At 41.1% G+C, this 26,552-nt stretch overlaps 2 protein-coding genes and 1 long non-coding RNA gene across 3 annotated transcripts in view; 2 read left to right on the top strand and 1 right to left on the bottom strand.

Annotated features, from left to right (window-relative positions):
- The window catches only part of CABCOCO1 (ciliary associated calcium binding coiled-coil 1), a 198,734-nt gene that overhangs the window by 61,279 nt on the left and 110,903 nt on the right, over positions 1 to 26,552 (top strand). The window lies entirely within an intron of this gene.
- On the top strand, positions 1,372 to 20,810 carry LOC138112277 (uncharacterized). The gene is made up of 3 exons (XR_011151632.1): positions 1,372 to 1,436; positions 19,603 to 19,741; positions 20,209 to 20,810. It is a non-coding gene; the product is annotated as an uncharacterized lncRNA (long non-coding RNA).
- On the bottom strand, positions 8,579 to 25,249 carry TMEM26 (transmembrane protein 26). Its single transcript, XM_069019094.1, has 6 exons — positions 24,925 to 25,249; positions 21,797 to 21,875; positions 16,343 to 16,456; positions 15,604 to 15,824; positions 14,519 to 14,595; positions 8,579 to 12,278 (listed from the first exon to the last, which is right to left on the bottom strand). The coding sequence occupies exons 1-6, from the start codon at positions 25,113 to 25,115 to the stop codon at positions 11,863 to 11,865; spliced, it is 1,098 nt and encodes a 365-aa protein (XP_068875195.1). The 5' UTR covers positions 25,116 to 25,249; the 3' UTR covers positions 8,579 to 11,862.

The raw sequence follows: 26,552 nt of genomic DNA, 5'->3' as shown, positions 1-26,552 counted from the left end.
AGAAATTGTGCAAAAAATCTGTAGTCTCTGAATGAAGAGTGGTCTATTTGCAGAGATGAGTAAAGATAATTATAATATCAAAGTCTGTCAGAACCAGAGAAGTTGGTGGCTGAGAGGCACAACACCCTGTCCTTTATATAATTAATTACTGTCAGAAATTATCATTGATTTTCAGCAAAACTCACGTTTATCCAAACATGAGGGGCCACTTGATATACTGTTGTAGTCATAGGGCAGCATTAATCAGAAACTGTCCATTACTGACTGTTCTGGACCTATGGCCTGACAGACTGGGATGATTTTAGAAGAGCCTGACTACACAGCTGTGTTTGTGCTCTTCATATCCAGCCTCTATTGTCTTCCTCTCACTGTGGCTGAAAACATGAATATAGTCAAATAGAAAACTAGATGAATCATTTGATATTCAGGCAACCTATGGAGCCCTAAAGAACTCTGTATCTTGTAAAAATTGCCAAAGAAAAGTGGAGACCGTAAGTCACCGTAGAAAAACTCTCTGAAGTCTCAGACCTGTCTCTAAAATGGTAATTCAATGCTTTTTTTTTTTCCTTCTGCCCACAAGCCAACCTGGAAGTGCTAGTTAATCCTTTTTCCAGACATATTTGAATGCAATCAGAGCCCAAAGTGGATAAGGCCAAAGAGGTCTTCACTGTCATTACCATGCGGGGTCCCAATCCTCTTTTTTATTAAGGGAATACAGAGACCTGGAGAAGACAATGGAAAACTGGCAGAAGTGCCATTTTCTACTTGGGGAAACGGTCCATTTCTCTTTGGTCTGTCCTCTACTCCATTTCTCATCAGTGTCTCGTAGTCTCTTGTTCCAATTGTAAGCACCAATTTTGAATTGACTTGTTCCACTTAAACCAGAAAATAATCCAGCCACTACTGTTTGTCCTTCCTGGGATGCTTTCCAAGTGAAGGCAAATCTGAAGAGCTTTCTGCTGTTTTGTTCTGTTACACACTGGACAGTGATAGCCTTGGATAATCTTCCTGTCATATTGTGGGAGTCAGCAACAGAGAAAAGAGAGCTTCAAGCCAGTAATGATCCACTAAATGCAGGCCTCGTTGTTCAGCAGTTAAGTATAGGAAAAGTTTCCTGATCTGGTTCTTTCCAGTTAGGTTATGTGCCTTGTCATCCATCAGGCAGTAAGGCAACACAGCTGAGTTTATGCAGCAACGCACAACACCTCCTTTCCCCTGCCTCTGCTGCTTGGTTTTCTGCTGAATTGAATCACGGAGCGGCCACCTGCCCCCAGGTGAGCCCCAGGAGCTGCAAGGAGAAAGGGAGGGGTTTAGTGAACTGGCAGCTGGGAGGGTATAAACTTCCTGTTGCAGGTTGGGAATTAGGTTAGATTCTGTTCCTATGTGTTTTTGTGTCTTCTCGGGCTCTTAGGTATGAAGTGAACTGCCTTGATGTGGTAAGAATGTTTTCTGCTCTCCTGTGTTGATAATAAAGTTATGAATTCAGAAGCTGGTTGTTTTGTAAAGTTTTCCTATGCCTTTGGTCAAGGCAGACTCAGAAAGATGTTGATCATAACATGTAGTCCCACAGTAAGGAGAAGGGAAGACCAAGCAGTAGTTCACCGTTTGCTAAGTTGGCTGATTTAGGAGGATTCATTTGTATCTTGAATGCAGTAGAGAGGAAGGTAACCCCTTTTTTGAGTCTGTCCTGAAGGATTATCAGCAAGTTTCCTATTTACAGGACAATTGAAAGCAAGGGTATCATAAGTACAAGTGATGAATCCTGCCTGTCTTTTACTGCATGGAAGGTGTGTGGTCTGAAGAGATGTATGTTATTCCATAGCTGTGCAAAATTGCGTCAAAGTTTTTACAGGAAGCATTTGATTGTGGTAACACTGGGGTTAACCAGGATCTCTGCCTGCCTCAGAGTAAGGTGTAAATGCATGCCCTGCTTCTAACTGAGTACCCTTCTGCTCTCCCTGCTTTCCTCCCTGTGCCTGTGGCCTCATTTCAATAGTGTTATGTATAAGCAAAGTACTTCCAAACATCATTTAATTTTATCTGAAATGTTACTAAGCTTTTGATGAAGACGTGGTCCCTCACTGTTTGCTTGAAATGTGCGGGCAGAGGGTTTAGCTGCATGCTTTTGTATGTAGCTGAGTGAATCTCCCTGTGGTGCTATCCCTTTTGCCATGTCCATGTGACTATTTGCTTTTCCCAACAAAGCAGTATCTGCAGTTACAGTAACACTGCATTCCACCAGGACAAGGGTGCCTGTACAGCATCTTCTGTTGCCTTTAACTAGTGTTCCCAACTGCAGGGAAATTCAGTGGGATTCACTCACTTCAGTTTTAAGGTTTTTTGTATTTTGAGACCTATCTTTCAAGAAAAGTAGTAACAGGGGGTCCTTATCCATGCAGCTCCTTGGAACCAAGCTGTGTAGGAGCAAGGGGATAAAAGTAATCTCACAGGACAAAGAAGAAAGGTAGAATGAAGATAATTAACTACTCTTCCTGCCACTATGCCTCAGTGAAGGACTTCTTTTTTTCTTCTGTTTTTTAAATATGTTTTCTTTTTTGAACGCTTGTACAGTGCAAGATCCTACTTTCCATTAAACTGTTAAGAGTGACTCATCCTAGGATAAATCCCTTCATGCTCTAATTTGAGTGTAATGTTTAATATTGTCTTTGCTTCTGCTTAGACCTGTGATCTTGCAAGGTGCTTATGATAGCTGTGTTGCTAACTCCTCACCAGACTGGAAAACTGTGGGTTATCTCTTGTGGGGTTGGGTTGTCGATTGTTTGTTTTGTTTTTTCTAGAGACTGTGAGGGCAGTATAAATCTGAGGTAAGGAAGTAGTGCAAGCAGAAGCAATTGTTTCTGATGACAACAAAGTAACCAGAAGAGATCCTGAAGCCTATAAATAGGACATTACACAATAGAAATTAGATAATGGGAAGGTAGGGAGTGAAAAATACTAAAAGTGGAGAGCTCATGGTGTTTTATAACCACAGGACATGTTTTATGCTCTGTCTTGGCTATACTGTCTTGGAGATCCTAGAGTGGCTGATCTGCTTCAGACCTTTTCTTTTAAGACCTAACCATTCTGTGGGGAAAATACTGCTTTTTCTAGTTCCTAGTAGGCACCAGTTTTCTCAGTGAAGCACAATGAAGTTGCTTTTCTACACAGGTTTGGTTTTCATGTGATGTGAATAGTTGGTGTTATGGCACATCTGTTGTAACTGCAGTGCCAGGCCCTTTAAATAGCAAAATGGAAATTTGCTGAAGTTCGTTATTGGAAACACTTCCATGGAAAAGCCACTTCTCAAGAGGTAGCTTAGATGTGTAGTCAGTTCCTGTTGTGTTTCCTTACAGGCCATGTGTTTTTCCATTTTCACTGCTTTAAAGGGAACCTTGGCTGCAGAGCTGGCTAAAAGGACAACTTGCTCTAACAAAGTTCTGTCTAGGATGAGCCCTGTGGAGGAAGACACAAAAATATTTGGTGCAAATTAAAATGTCATCAGCTGAAGAATTTTTTTAAAGGAGGTATCAAATTAAGAGGCTTCATGTACAATATTCCATCTACAGACACAGACCTTTAAAACACAAGCCTTAACGTTTTTCTGGAAGAAAGAATAAAAATCTTCTCTTCTCTGTCCTTCTTAATTTCAGAAGGATGTTATTTCCTATATCCAGCTAATGAACTGAAGGGAAATACTGTAACTTCTGACTAGGATATTGGTAGCTGTGTCACATGGTATTTTCTGAGGAATTGCTCTGTGGCTTTAAGGACCTCAGTAAACTTCCAAGAAGTGAGAATAAAGACTTTTCGAAGTCTAGTTTTATGATGTTGACTGTCTCTAGGCCAGTCTACCTCTTGTGTTTCATGCCCTCTTTCTGCAGTGGAAAAAGTGATGTAGCTGGTCCTTTTTAATAAGGAAATGGGCTTGAAATCATCTGATGGGTGTGCTGTTGAGGTAACACAGTTGGAAGACAACAAAGAGCCCTTTTAAATGCCCTTCTTGTCCAATTGTGAATCCTTTCCAGAGTCCTAGGAAACTATATCCAGACACAGTCTTAATTTCAAGTGGCTAAATGTTGGCTACTGTGATACATAAGCTGCAGGCAGAGCGTGAAGGTTGAGTGTCTTCTCCAGAAGCAGCCCAGCCTCTCAGTATGCTCCTGCACAATGGTGTGTGTAGGGTAAGCTCACTAGGCAGCCCATCTAATTTAACAGCTTTTCCTTTGTGCAGTGCTAGAGGTTTGGATTTCCGTCTGCATGTTTATCCATTACCTCAGTGTTTGCTTGGCCTGTGATAGACAACTATCATTTAACTTTACAGCCTTCACAAGGTTTGCCTAAGTTTATCATCTTTTGCTGTAGGGTCTCTCCTTAGTCAATTCTTCTCAGATTTCAAAGGCATTGTCCCACTTCAAAGATCCCTTTTGAACCTACATGATACTGTGGGTTATACTTCCTGCTTCTTTTAATTATAATCTATCTGTGAGGTTTTGGGGTATGTCTTTGTTACTACAGTGAAGCCCAGAGCCTTCTGATATAGGAATTAGTGTTTCTTTATAATGTAACTTTAGAGTCAGTAATATTATACGAGTGAAAATACAGTTGCGTGTGAATCCGGTGGGAAAGACCCCAGTACCTTTAATCATATAAGCTTTAAGTTCTCAGCACTGTTCACCTGGAAATTGGCATCAAAATCTAAACATCTTTTGGGTGCATCTATTTCTCAGAAATACCCACTTGTAATTTTGTATGCATATGGATTCTAGGAGAAGCTAGTGGGGGCTTCAAAGTATCCTTAGACCCCTGCATTCATGTATGGCTGTTTCTCCCATGTGAAATTGCCCACATGCTAATTTACACAGGCTTCTCTCCCAACCATGTTTTGCGACAGGTTTATGCTACAATCATTGGCCTGTCTTCAGCAGTTGTGGTGAGCTTTAATTTGTCTCTGTGTGCAGCCATGGCATCTGTCCCTGTCTGAGCTCTCGCAGGGAACTGCCTGCCTCTGTAGGGTTTAGGGTTCTCCTCAGCCTTTGTCACTTCCCATTTATTCTATTACCTGAAAAAGGATATCTTGAAGAAGTGTAAGAGGAAAATTAAAACTGCAAAATATAAGGTGATGGAATTGTGATAAATATTTTATGTGAGGCATATATATTTTCTCCATGTATTTCATAAAGATGATTGGGATCAATTATTTTCAAACCTTTAGAAGAACCCTATGGTCCTCTTACAGTATTCTGTATTTTGAGATTGAATTTTTATGCTTGTTCTCTGTAAGTGTCAGCAGTCCCTACAGGGTTATTGAGTATTGTGCTCTAAAGGAATACATCCGTTGTGATCAGGCTACTGCAGTGTATTACTATCCTCTGAAAGCAATATTAGTATGAATTGATGGTAGCATAAGGGAGACTGCTCTCTAGCCCCATTAGTTAAACTTGGAGGAAGGTAATAACAAGGAAATGCAGTAGTGAAATCTTAGTTTCATTATACATGATTTCAAATAATGATCTGCAAAATCGCTGCTTGATTTGTTTGAATGTTTGTGAATTGCTCTAACCTGGTATCTGTTATTGTCACTTAAGAATTCCCAAGCCATTCTTTATAACCACCACTATATTTTAACTCATCTTATTCTTCTCACCTTGTCCTTCTCACTGTTCTTGAGCTTACACACTGTACTGCAACACTGTAAAAGGTGCAAAAATTTACATAACAGAGTGGCAAGTGTATTTTTCCTTCTAGAACATACTCTACTGCAGCACAAGTACCTTGTAGTGTAGAAATTGCCATAGTAACTACTCATTTCTTATTGATTAGATGGATAAAAATTCTCATAATATATAAGCAGAATAACTTGCTGGCATATGGCTTCAGGCTACCCCTGTGGCAATCTTACTTATGAATTCTCTCCTTTTTCTGCATGTAAGAGTTTTTAAAATGAATTAGTATTCCTTGGATTAGAACACAAAATAACTTTTTCTTTTCTGCCACAATGGAGCTTAAATTTTAAGTTAGACTTGTTATGCAGCTCCTAAGACAGGATGTTAACTTGTATTGGTTTGTAACCAATTAGGTTACAATTAGGACAACTTGTAACCAATTTCCTAATTGTAACCAATTAGGACAACTAGATTTCACCTCAATGTGAAATCTGGATGGAGAAAGAACAAGAAGAAAGCCACCTCCCAGAGTGAGGGAAAACTCTAACAGCTTCAGAGCTGACCTCTAATGAGTAAAATGTTTTAGTTTGGCAGTTGTGATAAATCTTTTTGAAAAGTGCTTTTTGAATGTTCTAATTGGTTGCCTGAGAAAATGAACCCTGTCTTTATGTTTCTCTAGTAATACTACAGACACACTACTGCTCTTCAGCAGTGGCGTTGTGAATGCTTACTGAAGGCAGGATTAGGCCTGCAGTGAGTTATAGTGTCTGACAGCTGTCTCGGTTCATGTGCTGCGGTTGCTGAGCATACTATTGTCTCTTGCAATCCTGAAAGATGCTCCAACAAGGCTTCTACCAAGTTTGTTGTGAAAGACAAGCTTTTTGTGAATTCTATCAGGGGACTGAAATTGTGAAGCACTTAGGCAGGATGTCAGATAAAATTAAGCCCAACACATTCTTCAAATGCGAAGCATCAGTTTATTCAGAATAATATAAAATGAAGGAACAGCAACACTCAGCCAGTTTTTTTTACACTGTGAATCTAGTCTAATGTTCTTCTGGAGTCTTCAGTGAGGCCTAGGTGTTAGTTGTGATTATACTCATTCTGTATGATTATTTTAGGATAGCATTAGTTAGATGTGTAGAGGACTGAAGATTTTAGAGCAATTTTTAGTTCAGGTCTTCCAAGCTGCTATTACAGATGCTATTCATGCAGACCTGCTTTACTTGGCTTGGAGGTGTTTCCCATCTCCCAAAATTAGAAATGCTAGGTTGGGGCATCACCTTTTATATTGTACCACCCTTCAACTCTGTTATCTTCGCCTACAGCCTGACAGTCTCATTTCAAACTTTGTGTGACCTTACAATAGTTTGAAAGAGATAATAATCCATAGGGCTACAGGAAATGATGCTGCTGTTTCAATAAGTTAGTCCTTCACAGAGACACTACTCAGGAAGAGATTCTTCTCCCTGTAGTAGGCGACAAACAAATGGAGGAAATGCTTTGGCAGCTGTAGATAGCTTTCATCTTTAACAGGAAGAAATAGGCTTGGCTCTTCTTAATCTTTGGCCTGAATTCTTTTGTGCTTTCGTAAAGACTTTCACAGGCAGCAGTGGGAGGTGCAGTGTTTAGCATGTTTTGTCTGTGTGCTGAGATCTGGAAAGTGGGCCCAGAAAGCAGGTGGAAATGTGGATGAGCAGAGAGCAGTATGTAGAGGGTGGGGCAAGGGTTTAGGTTGACAAATGAAGGTTTTTTTATAGTTAACTGCTTTCACTCCCACTCCTTTTGCCCAATCTGAAGGGAAAAGGAGACCAAATTAGGAAGTTTGCACAGAGGATTTTAGGGTTACCTTCAAGACAGACTTGGGATCACTGGAATTCCTGTCTTAGCACCTTGCTGGAGATACTGGAGTGGAACTGCCTGTTGAGAACCCTTCCTGTGCTGGCTCTGAAGGGCCAGGAAAGGTTTTCAGAGCACAGCTTATGTGTGGTTAGCTCAGTCATTAGTATCTGTTCCATCAGGAGTCTGTACTGCTGTATTTCCCTGCTGGTGAAATGACCAATCTCGGGCAAACATCTCTGCTTCTTTTGCCACTGTCACCCGTTTTTGTTGCCTCACAATTACAGATTAGGAATGGTGCTTTCTTTCCTCTCATAAGGAAGGAGAGACTTCCTTCCTCATATAAGAGTGTGGAAAAAAGTGGAAAATTGAATCCCAAGACAGAGGGCCAGGGACTCTCCAACCTGCTGATTTCAAAGCTTCCCTATTTTCTATTGACACAGCATCAGAGAAAACAGCCTTATGCAGTTTTAAACACCTTGTGCTGGTGTTATGTTCTAATGCTCACCTGAAAAACTTTATTTTTCAGGGGAAAATAATGATTTGGTACATTTCATTCAACTGAGGAAATCTGCATGGAAAGAATACATTCCAGGGAACCTAATTTTTAATTTTTTAATTAGTATGTTGTTCCAAGTATGGTATGTTTAGTATTTAAGTGTCAAGATACTTGTAATGCCTAGGGGTTTTTTGTAAGTGTTTTAGAGGCATCTGCAGTGTTCTTATTGGCAGTCTCAGATTGCTACAGAAATAAAAGCTGTATATTGGGCACTGCCAGGTGTATGTGAGGGTATCTAAATGCACGTATATATTTGTGTGTGTATTTAAAATGCCTCCCGTGTGCAAGTATTAAACACATCCTCTTGGGGATTGCACTGTGACTTGCATACTTGGAGGCAAAGGCTCTGAATAAAGAAGAACCTATCCAGAACAGAGTGAAATTAGCTGCAGTTGCTGTGGGTTTTCAAAGCAATGGCAGCAGTCAGAATCTGGCCTAAGTAATTAACTTACGAAGCATGGAAAGGAAAAGCAGCATGTGGAAGATATAATTAATAGGAACATATAACAGTCAGCTCTCACATAATAAATTGGCAGCTATGCCTGAGGTAACTGCCTTTTATTTGCAAAATGCTGTTGGAATTTTTTAAAAGTAATTGCACATTTTCTTCCATTTCCACATGGTCACAGAGAACTTAGTACAGTACAAATACCAACAGGAATGCAATAAAACCATCACTGTTGTTTGTTTTTCTTGCTCAGGGCTATGATCTTATTTGAACCGATGTCGAAAGAAAAGAAGGAAGACATTCTAGCTCAGGAAAAGACAAGTGGCAAAACATTTTAGTGAGGTTTAATATGGAATAATCTAAAAGGACAAGGCAAAACCAACCAGAATAAATAACAGTAAATGGCCAGATATCTATTTGCAGAACAGATTTAGTATTGTGTTCTCCTGACTCGAGTAAATAATGGTTAAGATAAATGTTCTGAAATTCTTCCATTTTGGAGGCTTGAATTTTCCACATCTGAAGGTTTACTGCAGCTTTTCCTGTAGAGCAAGCATGACATCTTTGGGTACACCACAGATGCTGGCAGATCATTCTACCTCTTGCCTAGTGCAGAGCTCTGGAAGGCTTTGGGATGGCATGAGGACTCCCCACAGGCAGCTGCTACTTCAGCTGCCTCCAGCAGCCTGCTGCAAAATGCAGAGATGCTGTCCTTCTCCAAACATTTGCAACAGGAAACTGAGGAGGGCTTGCAACTGGGGTTTGCTGCTCTGCCCAAAACATATAAGTTACTAGACTTCTTAATTGCCATTTCCAGGCTTCTCAGTGTAGTAGAGGGAACTGCATGTCACTCTTTCTGCTACCTGGTATATGTAATTCCTCTCTGTACCCAACTGGGAATTTATACTACTGCTTTGTCAGTTTGGGCTCTCTTTTGGTTTTAAGCAATCTGACTGCCATCGCTGCAATAGCAGGGAGGAAAAGGGAAGTCCAAATCTATCCTATTGTAAATGTGAAGAGGATCTAGCCTATTTTGTCTGTGAGTGGAAGAGGATGGGATCTTGTTGTAACCAGCTAACACTGGACAGTTCTAACACCATAAATGTGATTAGAAGCTTTACTCTGTTTAAAATTGAACAGCCTGAAGACCAGGAAATAGATTTTGCTGGGAAATATTTCTGCTGTAACCAGTCTCTGTGCTGATGACCCTAGGGGATCTTGCATTTGCTGCAGGCTGAGTCTAGTAGGCAGTTTGTTGCTGAACGAAGACTTTAAATAGACAGCGAGTTTAAAAAAAGTACATCCTGCAATTCTTGTGCTGATGAATTTAGAATGATGTTCCAGCAAGCTCAGTACACTCCAAATTAATTAGCAGTGATCCTTTTAACAGGATAATTACTATATCAGCAAGTGGTAAACTCAAAATGAATACGAGTAGTCCCGGCTTGCAACCACAAGGAAGAGCTGTGTTGTGGTTCTACCAACTGATTCTAAATTCATCCCAGTGTGAAAGGTTTTAGACAGCACAGCTCGTCGTCAGAGCTGTCACTTTTTTACCTTTAGACTTGAATTAAAATCCTAAATGAAGTTGCATTCCACTCTCCATATGTTTAACTCACAACACCATGGAGGTAGTGATTGGCTTTTTAAAATTGCTACTGGAAAAAGGCCGAAAATAAGGAGAGAAGGAAGTGTTGCACATTATTACTACTGCATAAATGGCAGGAAGGGCTGTGAAATATATGATACTTCCTTATGGCTGTGATTTTTCTTCTTTCATAATGGAAGGGTCTTATCCTGCATAGTACAGTAAGAACTCACAAGTATGAACACATGCTCGTATCTTTGGTGTTTGGACTTTTTTTAAACAGGTTCATCTTTCAAAGAATAGATGTGTGGTTGCTTATCAGGCTGTGGATAAATAAGTATATGACTGCTGCAGTGATGGTAGAAACATTTATTCATTCCTGAAACCAGATTCTGGTTTTAGATAGCTGAGGCTTTAGAAAATAAGGTTTAATTGGGTATTTTTAATATGGGCAATTACCTTAATTAGGTCACTCTATATGCTTTTCTGGTCTCTTTCAGAATGGAAGCAGAAATCTATAAAAGCACCTGCCATTTTCTGTGGCAATATAAGTTTTAGACAGACTTTCAAAAATCACTTATCTTACTTTCAGCTTCTCTAAGCTAAGTCCAGCAAAGTCAATCGTCTTACACTGATCTCAGGTGTGCTCTTGGGAGAACTTGGGGACCAGGTTGTTCACTCCAAATGTGAAAGTAGTAAATTATAAATTTTAGCCATTTCTTAAAAATGGATCGTGACACTCACCAGACCAGACAATCTCTCAGGTTATTGCATGGGAGCTTGTGATGCTTTATGAAACATGGAGTGCCTGCCTGAATCCTTTAGCTTAGATTGCCTTGAGCAGCAGTGCCATCTTCTTTCTAGAGAGACTATATGTCTGGGTCAGGCCACTTTTAAAAATCATACAAAATGGAGACATTTAAAAAATGGTCTCAATTGTAAGAACAGTAAAATCAAGAGGGGAAAAAAAGTATTTACAAATATTTTGGTGAGGTTTTGTCCATGTGTGTTCTGTTCTAACTGGTAGAAACAGAAAGGCAAGCAACTCTGTACAAAATGCCTGTAGCAGATGCAGTTGTCTTCTAATGATCCAGGGGACTGCTTTTTTTGTTTTGTTAAGGTTTAGGTTATTCAGACCATGCAGGTCGTAAGAGTCTTTTGTATGCAGTTTCATGGTGTTGCATAGTTCTTAACTGAATCCAGCCAAGGATGAGGTAACATCTGAAGAAGGTTTTCTTAAATTCCCGGAATGAACAACGTTCCCATGTCACAGTAACAGCAGTAACACGCCCACACAGTTGTGGTTGCTGAAGTTGCTCCCGTGCACAGTGAACATACTGTTCATCACACTGTAGCTATAGCCCAACCATTCTAGTAGAGCTCAATGGTTTTGAGCTTCCCATAAAGGACAGGCTTGTCCTTCTACTTGAATACATGCAAGTACATAGGTCAGCACAGTGCCACCAATGGTAATAACCAATCTTCTTAGTGCTCCCAACCTTTCTTGATACTACAAACTATGGCTACAAAATCCCTGTGAGTAATATAATATGGAACTAGTCAAAACCCACCATATAAATGGATTAAAAAAAAGTCCCATTTCTATGAATTTTCTTGAGAAAGTTCCCCTGTAATTTAGAAGAAATTAATGTTCTCTTGATGGACAAGATCACTTAGGCACTCAAGGTGTATTTGATCATAGAAACAGGCAAAGCCCTTCTGAAGAAACTGCGGGAAATACAACTTCTTCCAAGTCAATAACGGCTCAGTGATCTTCTGACGGAGCTTGGGATTCCTCTTTTGGAGGGAAAGCAACACACTCTTTCATTTCATTCTCTTGGTGGCCAGTAGCATGAGCACGAGCTTCGTAAGGCTCACATGGGCAGCAACAGACTTCTCCTTTCCTGCTTTTCTGCAGAACGGTAGCACGGAAGTCTAACGTTATCACTGCCAGCCGATACAACTGTAGAGTAACAACTAAGATATTCTTAGCTGTAAAAAATACCAGCATCTGATTGAATATTCTGAAGTGGCCCATCAGAATTGAACGCACAATGAAGAAGGGGCCATCCTGTATGAAAAGGCTGACCCCAATGTTCCAGAGTTCCGCGCTGTACCTGCACAGCAGCAGGCTGGGGATCCGCCTGGCCGGTGCGCTTGGTTTGCAGCCAATATGCTGTACTGGAAGTAGAAGAGTTATGTTAAAACAACTTTGTGAAGTGAAGCCAGGGTTGGCCTAAAGGGCACTCACAATACAGGGTACCCTGGATTATAAACGCATTCAACTGTAAACTATGCAACATACAGCGCATCCAGTTTCTGGGATGTTTTTCAGCAAAACACACTAAACTCATCTGAGGCACTTATGTGGTCTGGCAAACAGGACTAAAAACCACTTCCTCTTTTGTATCACTCAAACATACTAGTATTTATACACTTCTACAACAAGAAGCAGAAAATCACCTAATGATTCTTCACAACTTTCCCAGATTTTTTTTTCTTTTTTTTTTTTTTTTTTGGTTAATCAACATCCCAGAGCAGTATATATCCTTAAGAAAAAAACCAACTGTGCTGAATAGGAACAGCCAGTGCTGTAGCACATCATTTTGTTCCAGGCTAAGACCTTGCTTTTAAAAGCTTCACCAGATAGCCATTGCTTTTTTCATGTGTCATAGTAAGAATAAGGCCTGTCAGTGCCAGGCAGTATTGAGCATTATGAGGTTTCTGTCTGCCGTGTAAGACTTGAGGCACAGTTAACTTGTTCTTAGCCTTGTGGGCATCAATTTCACACAACTGCTGGAACTTGCATGCATGGGTTCCCCTTGCCTGTAAAGGTGGTGGTGGGCTCAAATGCTCTCTATGGTGTAGTGTCTGGAGAGGGACCATCAGAAAGGTTTGTGGGGGTAACTATGACTGTCTCTTATGAAAATACATGAAGCTTAATTAACCTGTCTCTTGGACAGGGAGATTTCACTGGTTTAAAAAGCATCGCTACTTGTGATGCAGTAACAACCACCAAACATTCCAACTTGCCAAAATAATTCTATTGTTTGAGCCAATGCTGGGGTTGGGGGAGAAACAGATGAGACTCAAATGGAAAATGAGTTGTAAAGTGTAGAAATTTGCTGAATCCATTAGGCAAAGCTTCAGCAGCAGCTAATTTTTTAATACGCTTCTGTGCCTTTGCTGTTTAATAGTCCTAACTGCACTGCTGTAATCTAATCATAAGTGCCTAAAAATTTCTTTTACGTCATGTTTGGTGTGTGAGTAAACATTCTGATGCTTGAACAAAAAGTACTATCTGTGCAACTGTATAGAACTGCCTAAAATAAACTGTACCCCCAATAATTTCAGGAAAACGTGTGTTCAGTAATTTAATTTTTGACTGGAAAATGTAATTAAATAAGTGGAAAAGCAACAGCTAGAGAAAAAAATGAACAGATTAAGTTCTATTTGAATTTATTTGGGTGGTGGTGATGTGTATAGGATGTTTTTTATTTGGTTGGTTGAGTTTTTTTAAACCTGAGTGCTGTGCATCTTTAATAGAATATATTTTACCAGTAGCAGGAATTTTAGCTATGATAAATCTGAAATGTGATTGCATCAGATTTTTTAGGAGGTGAGCTGCTGAGCTGAAATGCTGAAATATTTTTATAACTTCCCAGTTGGAAACAAAGCCTAGCACTGTCCATTAAGAAAGGACTAATGAACAAAATAATATTCCAGGAATTTTAAATTTATTATTTTAGTCAGTGTGTCAGCCTAGAAATCTATTTTGTATGAGATGCTAGTGAGGATAATGCATTTTTGGACTTCTATAGTTGTTGCAAACTTGTAGTGATTGGAGACCAAAATGGTTGGAACAGATGATGATCCAGACAGCTTTCATTGTGTTTCTTGCACATGGAGAAGCCCTTTCTGCCCAGGGACAAACACAGCCCTGAGCTGGGTGAATGGCTGGGCCTTTTAGATTTAGAGTCCCAACATCATATGGTCCTTTAGGTATCCTGTGAATAGGTAATTTCTCCTGTGCTTCTGGCTGTGCTGTTCTGTTGTTCACAACTGCCTGTCTCTGTGGGGTCTAGTAACCCACCCAAATTCGAGCCATAATAGACCAGATCTAACTTGAGAACTCACAAAGTGAAGCTTAATGCAGTAACAGGCAACTGGAGCAATACAATAGTGCAATTCTTTTTTCCTTTTTCTGCAAGTAGCGCTCTATCAGAGAGATCAGAGGTTAGCCAGAAACAAGTGTTTCCTCAAAAGAAACCACAATGAGCTTTCTTCAAAAGCTGTTGTCATATGAATTCCTCTCCACCAGAAGTCCTTGGTACAGCCTGTAGTGTGTGCACAGCCACAAGATGTACCAGCAAAAACATAAAAGCATTTTTTTCTTTTCTTGTCTACATGCAAGTACTAACCTGCAAGATCAAGTGGAAACTGTAACATACTCCAGGTCCATACAGCAAGAATTGAATTTATGAGAGCGTAATTCTTCCTATGGGAGGGGAAAAAGTGATAACAATGAAGATGCAATTTCCCCATGTGATCACAAAAATGCTTCCTGTAGTGTTTGGAATGTCATTTGAAGGGTGGTTGAGCGAAGCAGCGATTGATTGATGTGTGCTTTTATGATGCAATGCTAAGGAAAACAGAAGCACCTTTTCATGTGGAATATTTGCTGTTAAGGCATACATGTTCCAGCTGTGTAATTACACTAAGTATCTGAAGCTAATGTTATAATAATAAGTATATGAGAATAGATTCTATGGCTCAGAGGGGATATCTTTACCCGTTCCTTCCAAGCCTGAAGCTTCTCTGCCAAGCGGGAAGGATACTTTTCCTCTACAAGGCTCTAAAAGCATTGCTATGATATTTACAGAAAATAAAATAGTATTTGTTTGAGAGGATGAACCTCTTCTGTGCCTCTTTCTTTATGACTGATGTTCACAGCTCATCTCTCAGCAGCGTGAGGGGGAGGTGAGCTTACTTCCTCTGGGAGAGATCACAATGTTGAAAATTCACACCAGACTGTGCCGTTCCCCTTCTTCTTATCTTTGAACACTTTGTCATTCTATCATGAAGTACATATGAGATAACCAAAGAAGCAACTTGGATAATGAATCACTTAGGCCAGCTCTAGTTGCTTCCTTGCCCATCTAAAGCGATTCATTAACCTGAAGGAGGCTTACTGTGTATCCAGTGTTTCAGCTCCTGTAGCCATAAAAACTGATGCTGCTGGCAGTTATGCTGCTTGTTTGGCTCTCTGAACCCTTTTATTGTGATGAGGTGACATGCTTCTCTGCCGGCAACACTTGAGTAATCCCTAACAAAGCTCACAGGACTTAGGCCTTTCAACAGAGGAAAAGGCAAGAGCAGGCACACAGAGCCCTTGAACGTAGCCTTCTGCTTCCTACGGGAAATGCAGTTCCACCAGTCTGAACACTGCACATAACACAAATATCTTGCACTCTGCAAGTTATTGACGTCAGCAAAAAATCCTTACCGAACATCCTCAATGTCCAAGGTTTCACTAGCAAATTCAAGTATATCTGCTGCTGTTCCCACAAACATGAGAAGCAGCTGAGACAATTGATCCCGGGTGATTTCAACTCCAATGGGGAGAAGCCATCTCCCAACTACTAGTAGCAGTAGAAAAGTCTGGTGGAGGGCCAGTGTCCATACAGTCTCACAGATTGTGGAGAGCTGGTTGACAAAGACTTTAGCCTGTTTAAAAGACAACAATAATATACTGTAACTTCAGGAGACCGATGTTATAGGTACCTTCAGAGACTGTATTTGTCCTTGAGCCTGCTTTTGTTCTCTTTCACATTGTATGAGAGCAAATAATTTCCATCTGGCAGGCCTGGTTTGAAAAAGCCACTTTAATACAAACTTTGGATAATGAATATCAAATCTTTCAAATCAAATCTCTGTGTACTACTCCTCCTGTTCTCACTTTTCAGCTGAGCATTATCCTTTGCAGAATCTTTACCCAGACACCTTCTAAATTCAGTTGCTGAGATTTGCAAGAGAATGGTAGGAGCATCTCTTTTATACACAGAGACTTGTCTTGGCAACAATAGTGAGTATGCAGCATGCTGTATTTTCACAATGTGGTTTTCCAAAGTACAAATATATATAATATATGTCTTGGGGTTTTTTTTTTTGTTTTACTCACTCTGCAAGGTGCTTATCTCTAATTGTCATAAGATCTCTACTAGAAACAGGAAAAGGTGTCCCACCGTCTGAATGATGTGGTGATCTGTTCCCTCACTTCCATAATTGCTGTCTCTGGATTGATTGAAGTCTTGGTTGCTGACATTCACCTGAACTGCCCCAGGCTCATTGCCACAGTACTGTTGTGAATAAAAACATGACATGTGTGTAAACATCCCACACAGGGAGCAGATGTGCTCTATGGCTGAGAGTGTCCTGTTTTGCTGAACTGCAGAGGGTTCATTTGTGAAAGGTATCTGATGTTTACAAAGGTCCTCCCTCACTCTTAATGGAATTCCCCTCTTCTTCAGAAGGGAAGAATTCCTCTCATGAGGACAAGAGTGATGTGTTGGTAGGTTCCTGAGGAAGTACAGGGTTGTACTGCAGAAGAGGATGCAAATGCAAAGGCCGATGGAATGGATGACATCTCTGTGCTGCTAAGTCTGTACCCTTGAATGTGATCTGCTTGCAGCTCTCCTAAACTGGCTACTGGGTTCCCTACATGGTCTCTCTTTAGTTGAAACAGTCACATAAGGTAAAAAATGGTCATGGTCAGGCCCTATATTCAAATTTATTCTCAAAATATCTGCTTCTCTTTACTATCCAGGAAAAGCTCTCTGAAAATGTCACTGTTTCATTTTTCTGTATGACTTCTCTCAAGGCTGAAAATGAGCTGGGGTATGATATTTGGGTTGTATTCTCCACAACTCCTGCTCCTGCTGTGCCTTATTTTGTAAGGAAATTCATAAGGTGAGAGGGGAAATAAAGGAGTATTTAGGAGAAATAGACCTGTATTGTTGCCTATCCCTTCAAAATAGAAAAAAGGGTGCTTTTACTTTCTCCAAGAACACAGTGATCTGGGAAATTGAGTGTTGGCTAAAACATACTGTTACTCCAACTGCAGTAAGCCAGTGGTGGGGCTATGTTCTGTCTGCAGCACTGTCCTGCCCTTCTACCTTCACACCCAAGGCTGGCCCAGGAGCAACTGTGAGGGGCATGGCTCCAAAATCTGTCTTCATAACAACCCCTTAACATCTCTCTTCATTGTAATAAAAAGAGGATAATTAGAAAATCAAACCATGCTGTTACTAAAGACTTTTATCCTGTCCTATTTTTGCCAGAGAACTGCAGATGATATGCATTTCTCCATTGGGCCCCCCACCATTTTATTGCACAGGGATTGATTTTCTGCAACAATTGGAATGTGTTTGAGAGCATACTGAGTAGCTGTGTTCAGCATAAAGCCTGCCAATATAAGGGAAACATTTTCCAGCAAATTTCAGATTCTACTTTGATACTTTGCTTGGTCTCTGATAATGTTGTTCAGTATCTGGGTAAATGCTGCCTCTTGACTGACCTTGTGGTAGATAAATTTCCTGTGACTTGAAAAATCTGGAAAAAAATGTGCTTGTTGCTTTTAGAGTTGGCAGTAAAGAGTCTTAAGCTGAAGGCTTGTCTTATTTGAACAGTGGGTGTGAGAGTCTTGAAAGATTGACACAGATGTGGGGAAGATATTTCCATTTGGAAGAGGGAAGTCTAAAGTTCTGGGCATGGAAACAGTGAGATGGAGGGGCTGGTACTCTCTGCCTGGCTACAGTCCTGTAGGGCTAATCTCCCTGGGTTTGCCCTTCAGCTAAAGGAGAGAGAAGAAATGGCTTGTTCAGAGGATGTTTTGAAAATGAAATTTAATTGGTGCTCTGGAGAGGCATCTATATCTCTTGCCTACAGAAAAACCCTAAAGTCTATGGTGACCCACCCACAAGGTCAAAGTCAGGCTTTCTGAGTTACTTCCACGGGCTGTGTGACACAGTCATCTGAGGAGACCACAACCTAAAAATATTGCATAACTGTCCTAACCACCCCAGAATACTAAGAAGTGAACATCAAGAAGTAGCCTGGGTAGGGCAAAGGGATGACTAACCTGTGCAGGAGAAGGAAGGCTGACTCTGACAGCCTTTGGTTTGTCATTAAGTCTGCATTTAAGCTCACCCCTCTGGCCCCTTGCCTGGTCTGGCATGGTAAGAGGAAAGCAGCCATGAACCTGTACAGAACTTCACATCCAAGTCTAAGGAGCTGCAGGACTCAGCAGCTCAACTGCTAGAGGTAGGCAGAGGAAACCGTGCCATGGCTTGCAGGGGAGCTCTTTTTCTCTTGTTCTAGTGGCACAAAGGTGCAGGAAATACCTCCAAGAAAATTAATTCACATTATTGGTGTCTTTGGTTGGTGTCTTTCCTTATATGTCATTTTTGTAAGTACTTCCAGCTGAGAAATGGCTTATCATTTCAGAGCAAGGCTCCGTGATCTTGGACTGAATGGCACACTCAGGGCCAAGCTCTTCCCAATTGCTTCCAGGCAGGAAATGGAAATCTGCATTTGCAAAGCCAGTCCTTTAAGTAGGCTCCTGTTTTTTTAAGTATGTTCATATCTTGTTTGGGTTTGTTCCTCTCTGAATATTTATTAAGTGGTGATTGTGAAGTGATTCCCTTGAAAATTTGGAGAAGAGCCTTTATTTACATCATGTATATGCATGTAAATAGGACTGTTGGTGCCAGGCATATTTACCTAGTGAGTTATGGATGAGCAGTGACTAAATGGGAATGTGACAAGGAAAAAGTGAATATTGTTTTACTGCTTCACAGGCATTTGATAAACATGGTTTGCCTTTTACTACTAGATCCCAGTTAGTCCTAGGTATTGACTGTGTACCTAGCTAAATAAAAATGGTTTTGTTTTCAGTTTTTTTTCTGTGCAAAGATAAAATAGGAAGAAACTGTACACATTTTATATCGATTCTGGCTTGGCTTACTTTTTTTTGTTTCTTCTGAGATGAAGCTTACATACCCCTGATTCATAAACTATCTAATCAAAATGGAAATGCTGTTGCATGACATGCTGATGTCCCAGTGTGTGGCCTGCAGAGAAGCTCACTGCCAGTGCATGGGGGACACCTGAAACACCAAACTAATTCAGCCAGTTTCTGTTTGCACCTTATTCACAATCTATTATTATCAAATAAAACAGGTTAACTTTTCATAACGGGGCCAGCATTGGGGTGTAAAATTGACACTTGAATATTCAAGTGGAGTACCCTCAACCTATTAATGTGCATAGAAGCTGAGGACATTTTGGAAGAGTCTAGCCCTTCCCTGGAGCAGGCCCTCTGCCAAGCAACAGGTACCTGGCTTGCTGTCTGTGCTTTGCTGCAAACAGTGAGGCTGTCACTATGGAAACACGTGTGATGTCAGAAATTCAAAGCACTCCTGACTGCTTCATTTTGCTCACACAGGAAAGCTGGAATGTAAAACACGAAGAAAAGGTTGCCTAAGCTGTTTTCCAGATTGAAGAATATAATGGGTATGGCAAGGAAGGAATGGTGAAAGATGAAAGATCACTTTGAGGAGTTCATTATGCTATAATTTTAGCTGGTAAGAGAACTCTACCTCAGAATGAGGGTGAGGGAATGGACAGTAATATTCACTATATCCTCAAAATGTTCAAGTTAAGGTGGTTAAAAATAATTACAAGGTTTACCAAGTATCTGTCTCATTCCTGACTGGAAGCCTGTATCAACTACAGCCCTGGTAGTCAGGTAAGCCCTGCAAAAGGTGGTCAGTTACTGCTTTCTGTAGCAGTGGCACACCAGGCATTTGAAAAGGTAACAGAGCCCTGAGATCCTGTACATTATTATGAAAGAATGTTTGGGTTTTTTTATGGATTAAATGGTTTCAGTTTTCTTGACAGCAGACAGCAATGTTTTCTCTCTGTACAGTTCAATTGAGTTTATCATCTCTCCATAACATTTATTTCATCCCCAAATACATTACCACAGAGCAGTAGTTTCTATGTAGCCAGTATTTCACCTTGATAAATGAATGGTATTACTTATGTCCAGTTCTGCAGTACACAGAGAGGGAGAATTGCCTCTGTCTTCAGGAAGAGAGACTGCCTATTAGCACCTGCTTTAAGTGACAGCACTGACATGAGCAGCTGATGCTTCCTGGTAAAGATTGAACACGAGATCAGAGTTCTACCGCCTTAAAGACCACACACTGTTTTCATAGTGTATATATTAAAAGTGTGGATATAGCAACTGCATAATTACCCATTCTGTTAGCATTTAAATAATGAAAATCCCAGGATTACTTCAGTATTGACAGCTGTACTAGTCTGGGTGCTGTGTTTGAGATTAATTGTTAGGAAGCTGCTCCCCTTCTGGAGGTATTGTTTTTGAATCTGTTAGATTGTGCGTTTCCAGAACTCTCTATCCTACCTCTCCAGGTATAAACTAAGCTGTTAACTTGATATACTCCCTCTTTAATTCACAGTAGCAGTATATCAATAAGAACAAAGTATGCCATGTTCTAACATCATTTTGGGAAATAAACTGCTGCCTTTGACTACAGAATTAGCCTGTTTCTTGGACCAGATTTAACTATGACAAATGTTCTCAATATCCACATTACCTGTCTGTGACTGTTTAAGGAGATTTGGGAAAACAAGAAGACAATAAATTCCTGCTGCTGTATTTAGAAAAAGCCTCAGGCATTTTCAGTGTAAACACAATTTTGAATATTTGATTATGCTTCTGTGGGCTCTAACAATGTTTCAAAGGAGAAAATGAGGCACTAGGTCTTCTTAGTATAATTTATGTATTTTCTTCTGTTACTTTTTGTTCTTGTTCCAATAAGAACTTTTACTGCTGTGGATGTGACGCACTGCATATGTGCAAATGCTAGGACAGACAAAATTTCCTTTTCCCTACATGGAAGTGCTATAGGGACTTGAAACTAGCCTGCATGAGGAGACAGTTGACTCAGTGAGAACTGTTGGGCTAAGTGGCTCTGTTCTGGCCCTAACTGACCCCAAAACATTTGCCCTTAAAAATTTTACCTGTTTTAGTCCTGAATTGGAATCCAGACCCCCCCCCCCCCCCCCCCCCCGCCACTAGATTACTATGCAGCACAAAGAAAGGAAGGCTATAAACCTTGTCAGACATATTACCAGGTGAGGTAACAATCTGTGTGTTCTCCTACGTTGCAGGAAACCTGAGTTTAAAACCCCTTTCACTGATATCTGTCTCAATTTTGACTTGCTTGGAGTTGTGGTATTTGCTTTTAAGTACTCTGAAATTCACTTTATTTTACAAAGGCCTCTAAAGCAATGAAGTTCTTTTACCCTAGTGAGCAAGATTCATGCTGGTAACCTGGAGGTGAAAGGCTGTGTTTTTCAAACTTCCTGTCCTCAGTTCCGCAGATAAATACAAATAAATGGTCTCATTTTTAGCTAGGAAAGAGGCTCATTATCTGGTAATTAGGAAGTTCACAATAGTCACAATATAGCTGTAGCTAGATTGGGACACCCACCAATATGAAAGAGAGACCTGGAACAAGACTTAGCAGACTTCTGTCTGCATGCCCAAAGCCAACCCATCAAATAATGCATCAATTTCAAACTAGTCCATCTTGTCTCATAATAAATACCTGAGTCCCATGATGAATTTCTAGTAGCCATAGTGATGGTACTATGCAAATCAGATATAAAAATATTGCTGGTGAAAACCTGTGAAGGAAAAGAAAAGGTATCTTGGTAATATGGCACATCATAAATACTTTCCAATGCAGATAATGTTTGGGTATGTGGTCTCTTGTGCCTCTGCCATATGGGATATTAAGAAATAGGGTAACTGCAAATAAGAATTGCTATTCTTGCTGGATTGCTCGTGCTGTGTCAGTATTATAAACAATGGGTTTATCTGTACATCCATTTAAGGTCAAATATGGAAGTTTATTTAAAATCTCTTTTTTAAGAACTGACCAAAGGCACTTTACTGTTTGTATTTCTATCACAGCCTTTTCTGTATTTAAAAAGCCTGTAGCTAACATGCTCTTTCTGATTTCATGAAGAGTGAATTGATGCATTGAGTCAGTTTACTGAGTGATGCTGAGATAAAGGCTGTTGTTCACAATCCTGTGCATTGACACAGGAAAGGTAGAAATAGCATCAGCTTTCCTAAAACAAGCATTGCTTCAGTATGAGATCTTTTAGTTGCAGGCTGTGCACTTTAAATGGGTTTATGAAAATGTGTCTCAGCCTTGTTTCTCCATTTGTGCAGGCAGTTGTAGAATGTTCTAGTTCTTCTCTCCCTGCCAGTCTTCTGTATAACTTATGTTGATGAAGCTTTATTATCTTCAGCTTCTTTACTGGGGTTATTCAGAAGTAATGGACAGGTTTCATGACTCCTTCTGCAGGTAGTGATTCTTGTGAGAGTTGCAGATGTTTTCTTATTAAACACTTGACATTTGAATGGGGTGGCTTTTTTTGGCAATTCTATCCTTTTGGAGGTGTGATGCCACAAATGTTCCATCTAGCTCTGCCACAGTATGGAGTGGGCATTGCTGCAACACCCTGGGACTGCGCAGTGGGGCCCAACTGGCGACATTTGCTTGGTTCCTTCTATCCTGCCACTGGCTCATTCTGCAGTGAATTTAAACTGCTTATAAGTATGCAACTGCAGCAACATTTTGGTCAAATGCTGTTGCATTTAGTGTTTATTCCTATGTTGAATGTACCTTTTCCTACATTCGTATGATTTTCGTAATCATAACTTTTCCAGTGGAGATTAAGCATTGAGGAAAACAAAAAAATTCTGCTGCTTAGGGAATTACTGGGTTGCTGAACTGCACTGAAATGTTTCAAACAATCCCGTCTTAGATTAGACTGAAGACAGTCTGGGTTTGGGTTTCATTGCATTTTTTTGTTTTTCAGGGTTGAGGGGGTGTTGTTTGTTTTGGTAGTGGGGATTTTTTGTTGTTAGATTTTTTTTTAAGAAAAAAAAGTTAGTGATTCTGTGGGTTTTTAGCCTGGTTATTTTGGGAGAGAACACACCTCTCATTTGAATGGAAGAACTAACATTTTACAGTATTTCCTGTAGGACTTGAGCACATGAAAAATCCATCCAGCTGGCAGGTTAGCAATACTGAGCTAATGATACCACATCAGGCCAAGAGACTTGAGGGGCTTTAACCCTGCCTTTCTTTCAGAAGGAGCAATCTGGAGGAGGTATTACAAGGCTCACAAGAAGACTTTTGCTCCACATGTGCCATTTAATGTTTGATGCTGGTGTAATAAGTAACAGTTCTCTGTCAATGATGAACAGAGAATATGAGGGTGTTGGAAGCAGGAGTCCTGCTGCATAGTCTGCCCCTTGCTTGGATCGGTGACTGTCTGTGGAGGTGTTTCTACAGATGCTGATGTGATGATGCCTGTTCTGAATGTGACTGTTTTCCACTGGAGCAGAAAATTATCCTGATGCAAATAGATGCTGGCTGTTTGTCTACAGTTCTCACCTATAACGGTACTTTTATTTTGCTGTTTAAAGTGCTGGACCACATCCATTTTCAAAATTTTCTTCTAGATAAATTTAGCCCAGTCTTCTATGTATTCCTCTAACATAGATCTGCTTTCAGTATCTATTTTTGTTTGGATTTTTCAAAACCTGCCATTGCAAGTGTTCCTTCACAAAGATTCTGCTGCTGCCTCCTCTCCCAAAAGAATTGGGTCTGTTCAATCTGCCTGTCTCATAACTGCATTTCGGGCTCTGCTGTTGTTCAATTTTCCAGTGTCCCAGACTTTATCATTGCTTTTATGACATTCAAATTTAGAGCATGGAACTCTTGTGTGAATCATCAGACAACACTACTTCTGTTATAATGACTTTCACAGGTTACAATGGGCAGGATTTTAAGAACATGGAAATACTCCAGGGCTCTTTAGTCCTGGATTTTTCTCAGGGCCTGCCTGCAGTTTGAGTTTTTAACAATAAAGGGTCCTAGTGAAATCTTGACAATTAGTTACATGACCGCTTCCTTTTCACAGAGCATTTTGTTTTGGCTGCCTGAGCGCTGATGAGCTGTAGATGACAGCAGTAATTCTTTAGATGCATGTAAAACCCCATGTGCTTGGGCAAGCTCGGCGATGACTAACTTTTTTGTTCATTTCTTGGGCAGCCTTTCATGCATTAAAGTTCCCCTCTGGAACAGCCTCTCAAATCGAAATATTTAAGCCACTCTTGCTGTATCAAAAGAGTGGTTGCTACTCATCTTTTATTTTTTACCGAGTTTAGGTTCATGCAGTAGCGCGGCGTTAGCAGTGCTGCATGGAGAAGGGGGTACAGTCCTAGGGAAGGTGCAATCCAAGGCACGGCAGGATGGGGTGTGAGATGCAGGGCATTTGCAGGGTCCCTCTGCCCCTCCAGCGCGCAGCCCCGACCCGCTGCGGCTCAGGAGGTGCCCCGGTGTCCCCAGCCCGCTGCAGCCGCAGCCCCGCGGTATCCACCTTTGCCTGCACCAAGAGACACACACAGCCAGAGTGGCTCCCGCGTAGTCTGCTGTACAGCTGCCCCTCCTGAAAGCCCTTTATCTGGCAGTGGACGAGCCAAAGTCTACCAGCTTTCCATCCCTGCCTCCCAGGAGCGGCCGGGGAGCAAACGCGATCCCTGAACGCCGGGGCAGCGCCGGGGCCGGGGCAGCCCCTGCTCTCGGGGGGCAGCTTTGCATCTGCAGCGAAGTACATGCAAGGAAGCAAGAGGGGCTCGGCGGGATATGCTCACCATTTGTAGCCTCTGCCTTGTTTAAACTTGAGGGTGAGCCCTGTCTCCAGGCACAGGAGAAGATTGAGCAGTGCCAGCAGCCAGTACTTGGGTTCCTTCTTCACGGCGGTCACTCTCCAGACCCCGATGAGTGAGTGCAATACGAAGAGCAGGCGAGTGACCAGGGCATTGAGCAGCACCATCAGCTCCATGCCGCAGCACCCCCTCCCTTCGCCCCGCACCGCAGGGCCCCGGCGCTTCTAGGAGCCCTGGCAAGTTACCTTGGGAGTCGCCGGGAAGCCCGCGCCTCGCCGGCACACAGATCCCTTCTCTTCCATCTCCACAAAGGGGCCCATTATAACAAAAAAGAAACAGCATCGCCCCTCCCCCAGACTTCCTGAAAACTTTTTAAAGGGAAGAAGAAGAAAAAAAAAAAGATACGCTTCCATGCTGCAGTGGTTTGCAGGCTCGGAACAGCCCTGGCCGGCCCAGGCAGGGGTGGGGAGAATTGTTTCTGTCCCCTCTGTCATCGGCTCAAGGACCAAGTGCGGCAAGGTTTTCCCTCTTGCCCAGTTACCATCGCTCTGCAGCCGCGCTTACTGCTCTGGCCTCGTGCGTTTCAGCAAAGACACAATGTAAGGCACGATATTAATTTGAATCATTTTTGCTGAAAGCTCCACTGCATTTCTGAGAGTGCAAACCAAACCCCTCTTTCTGCTCCCCCTGAAAGAGAATTCATATTTGGGAGCTTTTAAAATCGTTTGTTTAACATTGCAATATAGAAAGCAGGAAATGTATGCTTAGTTCAATACTGGAATCCCTTGTGCAGCAGAAGTCAGAAACTGAAATCTAGTCAAACCATTCTATTGTATGATCTACACCCTGCTTTAGGACTAAGAAGCAGGCCAGGTACAGAACTCCTGAAACAGGGATGAAATCTGGGCTAACACTAATATTACTGAATTCAACAGAGGCATATACAAAAAATGCACAAAAGTTTGACTGTTAAGTCAATTACCTCTAGACAGACTTCTTGTATCCTCTGTGGGAACAGTATATGACGTACAGAATATGTTTTAAAATTTCCTTAGTGTTTCTCATAGAGATTATAAATTTTATTTGAATATACTCTTGGGTAACCAAAGAGAAATTTCTTCTTGATCAAAATTGTCACTATGTTGCTCCAGTTTTCTGTTCATTTGCTGCCAAAGCACTTAAATTGAGATAGACCATTGTAAAATGCAAATAGAGAATCAAGTCCATGTAAAGTACTGTGGTGTTTCAGAGGTCATAACTTCCTAGATTTAATTTTAAAAACTCCTGTTCTATTTAAACACAAGAAGATATTCTTCTAAGAGTTGTGACCTTTCTAAGAAGGTATTTTTCCTCAATTGCTAAGATCCAAGTTTTCCTTACTGCAAAGCCAAGCCTCTTCCTTTACGAAGGGCTGGTGCTGGCCAGCTGATATCCTTGGGAGTGGGGGAATAAAGGGGAGGAAGACTACTTTACTTTAACCCTGACCAGAAAAAAAAGGAAAACAAAAGTTCATTCCACAGTAGAGATCAGTCACTTGGGAAATGCCTGAGTAAATAAATGGACTGCGTAGTGTGCCTTTTTGAAGGAACAAAATCAAGCTCTTCATGCTCAGA

Source organism: Aphelocoma coerulescens, chromosome 6, assembly GCF_041296385.1.
Source record: "Aphelocoma coerulescens isolate FSJ_1873_10779 chromosome 6, UR_Acoe_1.0, whole genome shotgun sequence".
Classification (NCBI taxonomy): Eukaryota; Metazoa; Chordata; class Aves; order Passeriformes; family Corvidae; genus Aphelocoma; species Aphelocoma coerulescens.
The sequence above is the reverse complement of the archived record's forward strand: the minus strand, read 5'-3'. Positions and strand labels throughout refer to the sequence as shown.